General features: G+C 33.8%; 2 protein-coding genes across 2 annotated transcripts; one reads left to right on the top strand and one right to left on the bottom strand.

Moving 5' to 3' along the window:
• The first annotated feature begins 2,212 nt into the window (after positions 1-2,212).
• On the top strand, positions 2,213-8,243 carry LOC129876948 (F-box/LRR-repeat protein 3). Its single transcript, XM_055952426.1, has 8 exons — positions 2,213-3,123; positions 5,156-5,281; positions 5,949-6,053; positions 6,134-6,527; positions 6,613-6,742; positions 6,911-7,205; positions 7,288-7,539; positions 7,829-8,243. The coding sequence occupies exons 1-8, from the start codon at positions 2,449-2,451 to the stop codon at positions 7,877-7,879; spliced, it is 2,028 nt and encodes a 675-aa protein (XP_055808401.1). The 5' UTR covers positions 2,213-2,448; the 3' UTR covers positions 7,880-8,243.
• Positions 8,244-9,061: 818 nt separating this feature from the next.
• Positions 9,062-10,963, bottom strand: LOC129876526 (CASP-like protein 4B1). The gene is made up of 3 exons (XM_055951978.1): positions 10,546-10,963; positions 10,116-10,251; positions 9,062-9,488 (listed from the first exon to the last, which is right to left on the bottom strand). The coding sequence occupies exons 1-3, from the start codon at positions 10,809-10,811 to the stop codon at positions 9,297-9,299; spliced, it is 594 nt and encodes a 197-aa protein (XP_055807953.1). The 5' UTR covers positions 10,812-10,963; the 3' UTR covers positions 9,062-9,296.
• Between the last annotated feature and the right edge of the window lie 1,668 nt (positions 10,964-12,631).

Below are 12,631 nucleotides of genomic sequence, written 5' to 3'. Positions count from 1 at the left end.
TTGTGGATGAGTTAGAAATATCTTGTGAGGAAGGTTGTATATATGAGCTGCAAGAGATATAACCTCATTGTGTGGTGGACTATTTATTGGTCGTATCACTTTACGTATTCCATGTGGGGTACTCATTTTCTCTATCTATCATATTTCAAATTAACTTGCTAGATACAAATTACAAGGAAATTAACTTTTGTTATTGAGACTCAAACTATGTAATTTTTTTATTAATATTAAAAATATGTTTTTATATTATTAATAATATGAGAGGAATTTTAATTTAAAATATTTTTTTATTTAGTTTTTGAATATCTAAAATTAATTTAAACTATTAACTTAATCTAATTCAATTTAACTTAAAATATTAGTTAATTTAATTTTCAAAAAGCAAAATGTGTTAAAATAAAATAAATAATGACTACAATATTAAAATTTTAAAAACCTTCAAATTATTATATATGTATCGTATTGTAGATGTTCATTACAAAATATCCTACTAGATAAACTTGAACTCAAACAGACAGTTTGAAAGGAGTTTTCTGAAAAGCTTTGCACCAGATTTCTCAAACTTGCAATCAAAAGGACAGGGTGCAAATTCTTCAAATTGGTAGCTTCTGAAAAGTTTTATATCTATTTTTTTGAAAAACCTCGCATTAACTCCTTTTTCTTCCATAAATATAACATCAATCAATTTATTTGTACATCATTACAACTATTTCTTGAAAAGTTAGACTCGTATCGACTTTTTTTTTTTGTAATAAATGAGAAATCAATTTAATAATACATCAGTTTGAAATAAATAAAATATCTCTCCCCCCCTCCCTCCTTCCTCCACCCTCCACAATTTCTTTGGCTTTTTCTTTTGTTGTCATAATATTTTATTATTATTTCATGACACAAATATATTTGAGAATCCAATAAAAGTAAAAGAGATTATTATGGGTTTATACTAAATTGGATGAGTTAAGGCCTCCATGAGAAAGAACCTCCCCAAGTTCTCAACTAGTTTGGTATGAGCCCCAAACTATGAAAGCTTATCAGGGAAAGTTAGGTACGTACTTTGTTGACAATCCACCACATAAGTACGGCCATTACAAATTGCAATAAATTAAAAGTGACTACTGGTATTTCTTTAACTTCCATTTGGGTCAACACCAAATCATTATCTTTTCATCCCAAAGTGCTAGTATTTATTTCTGCCCCTTACCCACTTTTATTATTGTAAATGTAATAATATATTTATTTAAATAAAATTACAATATATATTATTATATAATTAATTAAATAAAAAAATATGTGTTTTTCTACATAAAATGTAAAGATAAATATTTTTTAGATAAGTAAATCAATCTTTTTTTTTAAAATAAAAATAATAATAGGCTCTAGATGATGATGAAAGGTTATGTCATTTTATTTTATTTTACAGAAAAATGAAAAAAGGTATCGTACCGTCCGTCTGCACTTGAATATGTCCTTCCTCACATATTTTCTCCACCGAATGAAATACTTTTCTCTTTCTTTCTATGTGTGGGACCCATTAGTGACTCTACCTAAAATGCCTTCGTCAATGCTCCCATCCTTTTTTCCTGTCCTTTCCCGTACGGCACTCACTACTACCTTATTTGACCTTTTTACCCTTTTATTTTAATATATATATATATATATATATGTATAAAATGTAAGTTTCGTTTTTGTCCTTTTTAATTTACAATAACAAATCTTCAGTAATATGTGGAGAATGAGATTAAAAAATAGTAGAGTATATGTAAATTTTGGTTCTACCACAAAGGTCAAGATGTTGATTCTGATAGACACTCGACTTCAGAAAAAATAGTCCCAAAATAATGTAATGATAGTATAAAAAATAATAAATGATGATAAAAATAACCGATAGCAACATAATCAAAATTATAATAAAACAATATGATAATTACGATATAAAAATATTAGAAAAGAATAGAAATCGAATGCCATTAAACTATAAGCACAATATACTATAACTATTTCTACTAATATAAACGGAACAATAAGACAATGCAAGTGAGAAATAGAATATTATTATTAAGTTTGGTTTAATTTTCTAGGGCAGGTATTATTATCCATGAAAGTCTCCATTCTCCAAACTAAGAGGGTACTTAGGTCTTTCAACAATTCTTTTTTTTTTTTTGGATGCTTCAAGTCTTTCTAGAAAATGGAAAATACCAACAAGGACAATAAAGTAATTGAGACATTCTTCTTCTTCTTTCTCACTTGGTTTCTTCTCAACTAGGCCAGTGTTTTTCTGTTAAACGGTTGCTTCTCAATTTTCCATCTTCTTTATGTGATCAAATTCACAAATGAACTACTAATTACATCTACCTACACCTGCAAATTTTCCCCTAAAGAATCCCACCATTACCAAGAATATCCAAATCTAAGCTGCAATTAACCATAAAGCTCCAATCTTTGTCCCAAATGATCCCTAAAGTTTCAATCTTGGGAACAATGAAGAAGCAAAAGCCCATTTCAGAATCCCATTTCAATCCCTTTGAGCTTCTCACTGAAGAAATTGTCTTTTCAGTTCTTGATTGTCTTAATGACAACCCATTTGACAAGAAATCATTTTCTCTTGTTTGCAAATCCTTTTATGCTATTGAATCTCACCATAGGAAAATCTTGAAACCCTTTAGGTCAGAATACTTGACAAAGATTCTTAGTAGATACCCACAAGTTACCCATCTGGATCTTTCCCTTTGTCCTAGAATTACAGATGGTTCACTAACAGTTATAGCTAATTTTTGCAAGGAAATGTTGAGGTCAATCAATCTTTCTAGGTCTAAATTTTTTACCCATGTGGGGTTGTCGAATTTGGTGATGAATTGTGGGAATTTGGTTGAAATTGATTTGTCAAATGCTACTGAGTTGAAGGATGTGGGTGCTGCTGCATTAGCTGAGGCAAAGAACTTGGAGAGGTTGTGGTTGGTGAGGTGTAAGTCAATAACAGATATTGGACTTGGGTGTATTGCTGTTGGCTGCAGGAAGCTGAGGTTACTTAGCCTGAGATGGTGTTTGGGTGTTGGTGATCTTGGTGTGGGTTTGATTGCTGTTAAATGCAAGGAGATTCGTAGTTTGGATCTTTCTTACTTGCCGGTAATGGAGCTTTTCCTCCCTTGTAACTTTTGTGTTGTATCTTCTTTGTGATTGTGAGTTTGCTCAGGGATGCTGTGGTTGCTATGTGGTTATGTTTCTGTTTCTGTTTATCATGGTAAGTTAGTTTGTTTGTCTAATATACTTCATTTGAACATGTTTAGACAGTATGCCTGTCGATTGGTTGGTGTTCAGTTTACTATAATGTTCAGGGTCAAATGATGTGTGTGTTCATGTTGTGAATCAATAATCACTAGATGTGGTGTGTGATTCTTTTTGAGTACTGATATTTGATTTCTCATTGTCATAATCTGCCAAGTTAGTTAGCCAATTGATGGCTTATCAGATATAGTCTTTCATGAATCCTTGCTTGTGTTAGTACAATTGAATGAGATCTCTATCTTTATAGTTACCAAAATGGTCATGGACTCGGTTTATTTTGAAATTTGATGTATCATGAATTCTAAATATGCATTGTATGATATAGAACAAATGTAGCTTGCTCATGATAATTTATGCAGCTTTGGGAGTGTTAACCAATGATTTAGTAGGTAATGTGCAGATTTAGCTGGACAAGAAAGCATCATTATAAATAAAATGCTAAGCCGTGTATAAATTTCTCCCTGATATCCTTAATGAAGTCTATGAGAATTGTGACATCCATGACGGAGGGCGCGCCGACAAGGGTGGGTCAAGACATGGATGACAGGCTTTTAGCTTGACAAGCTTCCGAAGAAGGGGTGCACATGACACCTTAAGCTAATTCACATCAGAATGGGTGAGAAGAACTTCGTGAAGATATTTGCACAAGATTATTTTCATTCTCTATCCTCCATAAGGGAGGAAAACTTCATGAGTTTGCACTGGTCAACAAATGCAGATATGTCTCAGGTTCAAAACTAGACGATTTCTTCCCATCTGTATAAGCTTTAGTAGGCAAAGCTAGTTATCTGGTACATGTGCTGGTGGGAGGTAGCAGGTGCTTGGTGGGTATACACAAGCTGGCCCGATCACCAATGTCATAAAAAGGAAAAAGCAAGTGCTGACGTGTCACTTGAACTCAATGCTTATTTTTTTGAAATTGAACGGAAAATGACATTTCACAGAACATTAAATATTTAAGATTATTAAACATTTGCTAATATTCTTACATTGTCTTAGTTAAATTTATCCCGTGTATTGTGCTTTTTCTACTTGGGAGATATACAAGTACTTAAAAAAGAGTCTGCTTATGCACTTTGCACATCTCTTGCACTTGGTATGCTTCTAGCCTTGAGTTTGTCGAAAAGAAAACATAGTGCAGAGTCCAGCTTTTGAATCCTAATGAACACCTCTGCTCTACTTCCAATGCATCTTCAGATGAATAATTGAATGCTTTCTTATTATACTCATCCTTGATGACTTTAAATTATTGGAGGTTTTATGCTGTAGAGAATCTATCCATATTCTCTCGATATCTTCGCACCGCTTAAGGATAGCGTGAGACCTAGCAAAATTTCTTTGTGCTTTTTAGTACCTTGGTGATTTGTCTGATTTCCAGGTCTTAATTACATTTCGTTTCCATCACAACATGCTCCTTTTTTCATCACTTAATATGGGAAAGTTCTTTTTCATGTGATTTCGAAGACCTTTCTTGATTTATGAAGTTACCACGACTTGGATATGAGCTTAAATGGAGGGACGTAGACAGTGAAAATTCATATAGCTGGCCCCAACTTGCTTGAGATTAAGGCGTGGTAGTAATTGTTGGTGTTGTAGTTTCTCACAGCTTTGGTTCAGAACTTAAATTCCAGATGTACCAAGTTTCCAGTGACTGGCTGTATTTATGAAGTTGTTACATGTAATTTGTTTTTGTGTTCTGTTATTACATCCCATCTCTTTTCCTTTCTTCATTTTTTTTGTTTTGTCTAGGCTTTCTTCTGTTTCTGTGTTCTGTTATTACATCCCATCTCTTTTTCTTTCTTCATTTTTTTTTGTTTTGTCTAGGCTTTCTTTAATGATCATACGATAATGTGTTGATCTTCTTATTATACAGATCACTAATGAATGCTTATCATCGATCTCGAAACTGCAATATCTTGAAGATTTGGTTCTAGAAGGCTGTTATGGAATTGATGATGACAGCCTTGCATCCCTCGAGCAAGGCTGCAAGTCACTGGAGGTATGTACTTTGGAAGACTCTGTTTAACAAACTTTGATTCTCATATTTGTCTCTCCTTGATAAAAAATGATGATATTGTCTCAAAAAATAAAAATATAAAATGGAGATGATATTGATGTATGAAATTGCCAAAAGCCCAGGGGCTTAGCTCAATTGGCAAAGGTTGAAGGACTTGTGACTTAGGTCACAAGTTCGAGCCCCGTGTCAAGTGAACTAAGTTTGATATTTAAATGGAGAAGGGCGGAGGAAGCCCATCATCCCCGCGTTTTGAAGGCTGCGGTTGGTCCTAAGGGTTGGCTCCTAATGGATTTCTCGGTCATCAAAAAGAAATTGCCCAACAAATTGTCAAATTGTCCTAGCTTCAAGCACTACTTTTAGATGTACAGATGTATGGCTTTTTTTTCCTAATTGCCTAGTCAATAATTGGTGGCCTACTGTGCCAATGCCACTATAAGTACTCTGAGATAGTTAAAGAATGAGGTAACTTTGATTTTACGTACCCAGAATTCTACCTAATTGTCAGATGTCCCAAAGAAGTGGACTATTGTGCAAGTCAAGTGTTGCCTTGCATGTATCATGCCTTTTCCTTTTTTTTTCCTCTTAAATAACTTTTTCTTTACAAGATACTATTGACTAATGTCAGCCTATGTATGTGGTCTCTTTTCAGAAACTTGATATGTCGAGCTGTCAGAATGTTAGTCATGTGGGTTTGTCATCTCTCACCAGCTGCGCTGGATGTCTGCGGCAACTTATATTATCATATGGTTCTCCTGTAAGGCTTAACGGACTTGACCATCTTTCAGTAGTATGAGTTTTAATTTGATTGTTGATATAAGATTACTGGTATTTCAGATTACACCAGCTGTCGCAGATAGCTTGCAGAAGCTTTCCAGGTTGCAGTCCGTCAAACTAGATGGTTGCCAAGTTACATGCTCTGGACTGAAGGCTATTGGAAATTGGTGTGTTTCACTTAAAGAACTGAGCTTAAGTAAATGTTTGGGAGTGACAGATGAAGGTCTCTGCTCCCTCGTAACAAAGCACAAAGACTTGAGGAAGCTTGACATTACTTGTTGCCGCAAGATAACTCATGTATCGATTTCCCATATAACGAATTCCTGTGCCTCGCTTACTTCTCTCAGGATGGAGTCTTGTACTCTAGTCCCAAGAGAAGCTTTTGTTCTAATTGGACAGCGTTGCCAGTACCTTGAAGAGCTTGACCTTACAGACAACGAAATTGATGATGAAGGTCACCCCTTTACCTTAAAGGTCTCAGGCTTCTGTTGTAATTTCAAAGTTCCACCTTTATATCTGACGATGTCCTACATATGCAGGCTTGAAGACCATTTCCAAGTGTGCCAACCTTTCCAGCTTAAAGCTGGGCATCTGTCTGAACATAACCGATCAGGGTCTTATCCACATTGGCATGTGCTGCTCAAATCTTAAGGAGCTTGACTTATATAGGTATGTATTTCACAGTTCATGGACTGTTAATTGAGATAGTGTAACTATATATCTTGTGCAGTTTTTTGACATTCTTTTCTATTTGTGATGAATTGCCTGAGCTGACTTTTAACTAAGGAGTACAAAAGAGATTGTGTGTGCTGATTACTGGGTTATTCTTCTTGACAGGTCTGCTGGAATTTCCGACTTGGGAATATTAGCAATCGCTCGTGGTTGTATTGGCCTTGAAATGATCAATATTGCCTATTGCAATCACATTACTGATGGCTCATTCATATCTATATCAAAGTGTTCAAAGTTGAACACACTTGAAAGTCGAGGTTGTCCTCTTGTCACATCTTTAGGTCTCGCAGCTGTTGCTGTGGGATGTAAGCAGCTTACGACACTAGACATCAAAAATTGCCACAACATTGATGATGCCGGAATGATTCCACTTGCTCACTTCTCGCCAAATCTCAAACAGGTAACTACAGTTTCTCTTTCATTGATATTGACGAACTGGAGCATTGACATCTAATATGAGCTGGCCATATGTAAATACACAGATCAATTTATCCTACACTTCAGTGACGGACGTGGGGCTGTTGTCTCTTGCCAGCATCAGCGGTCTACAGAACATGACAATCCTGCATCTCAAGGGTGTATCTCCTGGTGGACTAGGAGCTGCACTGTTGGCTTGTGGCGGACTTACTAAAGTTAAGCTGCAGACATCATTTAAATCGTTGCTACCACAACCTCTTCTTCAACATCTAGAAGCCCGGGGTTGTGTCTTTCAGTGGAGAGAGAAACCATTTCAGGTATCTTTCTCATATTTATTCTTACCTACTTTTTTCTAAAAATATGTGAGGTACTTCTGTGGTTGTCGAGATATACCATCGTGTGAATCAATTAGAATTGCATATTTTAGCTAAAGGTGACATAGTTATTACTTGATCTAGAGGGTCAATGCAATTTCAGAGCCTTTCTTGTTTGGCATTTAATTGAGACAATAAAATTACAGTTTTGATTTTCTTTGTTGTAATAATGAAAACATCCTTTTTGCTTGATCTAATCATTAATTATCTTACTCCTATCGGTTAAACACAGGCTGAAGTAGATCCAATATACTGGAAAATTCAGCTGGACAATTTAGAGTGAAGATTTTAGCCATTTATGCGAGTGTCCTAAAATGGATTGTCGCCCCAGAGCCTCTGGAGTCATTACTTCATCTGTTAGCACTTCATCAGGCAAGGTGCATTGTTTGTGGTATTTTTTCCTATTTAGTATCTGCAACGGTGCAACATGTTCTCTAAATACTCAGTCAATTCCAAGAACAGGGATACTCAATGTCCATTCAGCATTGGCCCTGCATCAAATCAATTCGAAAAATATGTTTATAACTTTGAGCAGTCAATAACTTGTTTTTAATGCCTATTGCTCTTTACTACTGTGATTTCGTGTATGGTTACTTCAAACTTGTGCTCGATTAAACAGTTATTTGACGCAAGTAGCTGTGATTGTACCTTGAGAATTTTTCGTCCCCTCTAACGACCAACTGTTTGAGCTTTTCAATCTTATGAATGCCACTTGATACCATTAAGATGAAATATCATGAATTTCTTCTTACCAAACCAACTTGGTTAATCCATTGATTATGAGCAAACTCAACGCAGCAAGCAAATTATATTGAATCATATCTAGATGTGATCCGTCATCCCATTTTCACTGATGTAAATTTTATATAGGGTCAGAAGCTAGTTTTTCAGACGCCTATTTAACAACTTTTTCTCATCTTTTTTTAGTTCAAAAAGTACCAGTGGTAGAGCTTAACTGAACAACTTCAAACTATTGCATGTATAATTGTAACAATTTTTGAAAATAATAATAAATCAATTTGCACTCTTAACTACATTTGCTGAAAACTGGATGGGAACAGCTATTCAATCAATTAACTTCATCAGATATAATGATGAAAAGAATTTCTGGGACATTTGGCGACTCTTAACAAATGGTCATTAGTAGTGTTGAGATTAATAATGTTAAGATTAGTTATGTTGGAATTATTTATGCTAAGATTATTTCATATCCGCAATTTGGTTTGGTGTAATAGGGGTAGTTTTGTTTTTGACCATGCTTATCCATGTATTAATAGCTCTTATATTGCTAATACCATGATTTACTATGTATTAGTTATACACCGTATAATATTTTGATTAGTTATACATAAACTGAAAATCCTTCCAAACAAAGAGTTAAATAAGACCATGACTAATACATGTATTAGATTCTCTAATACATCCTACCAAATAATCAAAAGAAACACTCCAAAACAGAGAGATCTGAAGAAACAAAGAGCACTCCTTTAATTTGATGACAATTTTCTTTACAAACAAATACAATTTGCACTCTGAATTTTAACACATAGGTTGAACTTCAACCAGAATGTGAATGTTTGTGTAGCTTTGATACATATGTACATGACCAAAACAGACAAAAAAGAATTAATAACAGATGTACATGGGCAGAATGAAGTTGATCAAAGAATTATCAGACTTGGAATATCTTAAAGATGTCATCAAATATAGGATTTATTTGAGAGCTTATGTCCAGAAATGAGAGCTGACACTGCCAGAGCAAAGAATGCCAAGAACTCCATGCTAATTGCTGCTACTGAAGAATCTGTGAATATGTTGTCATTGTTTTCTCTCATCCTATTAGTTAGTGGCACAGCAGATGATGCAGCTGATAATAACATGTATGCTACTACCTGCAATTCAACAAAAAGGTAAGAATTCCATCAATTTCATGCCTCACGAATCACAATCGGTTCAATCAAGAACACGCCTTCAAGGCTTTCGTTTCAGAGGTAAGAGAGCAATCACAAAAAGACGCTTTTCTCACTGTTTATTCAATTCAAACTTCATGCTCAGTTATGAAATGAAGCTATTAAGGCAAAAAACAGACTATGGAGTCCACTGGCATGAGAATCGAGCAAAGTAGAGACATACACAGATCCTAAGAAAAGAAGCAAGACGGACGCAAATGTGTGAGTTAACTGCATATCACGAGTTAGAATCCTATCACGGACAAAAACCTAGTATCTAAGTTGAGAAAATAGAGTGACATACACATTACTTACCAAGACCAACTGACATTTACAACAACATATTTAGTGTAATACCACAAGTAGGGTCTTGAAAGGGCGGTGTGTACACAACCTTATCCCTACCTTGTGTAGGTTGAGAGGCTATTACCGATAGATCCTCAGCTCAGTTGACATTTGTTGGTTATAAGTAATTTTAATCAAGTTCTTCCCTTTTTCACAAATCTTGTTGTCTACTCACTCACCATGTCTATTGAATTCAATTGCTCATATCAATGGAAAATGACCAACCTGATCACCAAAGAAGCCAACTAAAGCTAATGTCTGCCTGGAAAAAGATTCCTTGCCAGTTGAAAGTTCATGAATTTGTCTCAAAACTTGCAATCCTGTATATAATGAAGACAGAATTGCAATAGCCAACACATACCTGTTATGATCACATCCCAAAAATTCCAATTCAATTCTCAATACTAGAACAACATCTCCAACAAAAACAATAACAACTGCTCCTTAATCCCAAATAATACATAAAACACATACTCAAACTTGACCTCAAGTAAAGACTCAAACTTTGAGTATGCATATCTATACACCTATTTCAACTCGTCTCGACTGTGTCAGTGAACACTCCCAACTGAAAAAGTATTACTATGCATAAACAAAGCATAAACTAAAATTGGTATGACCTGTTTATATGAAATTCATGATGATGAGTGTATACCTGTATTCTTCATATTTATCAAAATCTTTCCAATCACCATGAGTATTGCTAGCCATTACAATGAAAGCAATCAATGAGAAAATCAAGGCAAGTCCATGCAAAATTAAAGAACCCCTTTTCACCAAATCTTCTCTCTTCCATCTCCTCACGATTTCGGAGACGCCGGTGCTGATTTCCGGTACCTGACTCTCTCCGTTTCCGGCTGCCGGAGGTGGAGTTGGTTCAGGCAAAGCATCAATCACCTTATGGGCATTTGCATCAGTCATTTTCTCCTCAAAATTAAGGCCTTTAATTATTGGGATGATCAACCAAATCAAGAATTATTGATAGATTTGGGAATTGGGAAGTTATAATTAGTGGAAGAAGAAAAGAATGGGAACTTTTACAGAGACAACAGACAACTAGAACTAATCTGTTTTCTTTGCTGTATTTGACAGCTCAGTTTTGTCGTCATCTTAAAAGTTATTGAAAATGAATGCTTTTTAGATACTATTAAAAAACTACTTAATTTTTTTTTTTATAGTTATAATTTTTATTATATTAATATAATAAAAAAATCGACCTTAAATTATTGATTATCGTTAATCTTATTTGGCTTTTGAAAATGAAACATGACAAGCATTCACTAAAGAAGTTCAAAATATGAAAAAAAGAAGAAGAAGGAAACACTCGAAAAACTCGAAGAAGTTCAATAACTACTATATAGACATAAAATATAACTTTAACCATATATCAATAATATAATTTTTTCATCGAAAGAAATTTAAATAAATCCTCGATCCTTTACTTACTCCGCAACAAGTACTATGAGACGATGGAGGTATATATTGCATCCAATATTTGCTTACCATCTTTCCACCTATGAGTTTATGTTTTTTCTTTTACATGAAATTGTTGTAATTGATTTTTTTTAATATACACAAAATATATGTTCATGTTAAATTTCCATAAATTAAACAGGATGATTATTATTGGCAACAAATTAAATGATAAAGGGTCCAATAGGTAGCTGTTGAAAGCTTAAATGTGGGTGTTTCTAGATAATTCGAGTTGTCTGAGTGGGGTCCTGCTGAGTTAACTTATATTCCAAGTCATTTGTTTGAAGAAGAATATTACTTGTAACTCTTTTTCTTTTATGACAATGATTTTAATCGATACACATACATTGCTGATTTGACAATTATTTTTGAACATCCAACATGATAGCAAAACCTCTATTCAAGTTGGGCGAATCATATTTTCTCGACCTACTTTTGTCATTCCTAATTATTAATGTAAAATTTTCACGGAATATCTTATTTGGACATGTTATTTAATTGGTAGTTAAATTTTTTAAAATATTTTTGTATGTTTAGTTATTTTGGAACGATTCAGATATATGGTGCATTATGTTAAACTAAGGTGTCTGAAATTCAAGAAGAGATAGTTGAACTTCAATGATATGTATATAAAAGCAAAAATAATTGAATTTAATCATATATGATGAAGTTCAGACAAAACTGATTGAATTTTAGTCATTCAAGCAAAAAAGAAACATCTGAGGCTAAAGTTGCAAAAAAGATTGAAATCAATCATATATGATTGAAGTTCAATAAAAAATGATTGAACTTCAGTCATATGAAACTTCAGACACCCATGACTAAAGTTATTTTGAAGTGATAGATCGTTGCAAATTTGTACACACTATAAGTCCACAAGTATGACTTAAAAGGTGGTTTTGAAATCAAGTATTTGTGCACTTTAGCCATTATAAATGATGCTCATGATATATTTCTTACTTCCTAGGTTTGACTTGACATAAAGTTTAATTAAGAAAATAAAGAAGATTTTTGAATGTTGTAGTCTTAAACTAAAGATATGTAGAAAGTACCAAAATATTCTTTAATCTTATGATCTTAAAGAACACATATGGAAAGTTGAAACGGAAGAATTGTCCAAAAAAAAAGAAGAAACATTCTTTTTTAAAATGAACTAAAAAAAATAAAACAAATAAATTAAAATAGAAAAAATATAATTTAAACAATGATTCTACAAAAATTTCTATGTTTTGTTTACCGATCTTTTATAAAATCACGTCAGGTTTATG

Source organism: Solanum dulcamara, chromosome 12, assembly GCF_947179165.1.
Source record: "Solanum dulcamara chromosome 12, daSolDulc1.2, whole genome shotgun sequence".
NCBI lineage: Eukaryota > Viridiplantae > Streptophyta > Magnoliopsida > Solanales > Solanaceae > Solanum > Solanum dulcamara.
This window is presented reverse-complemented; position numbering and strand designations above follow the sequence as displayed.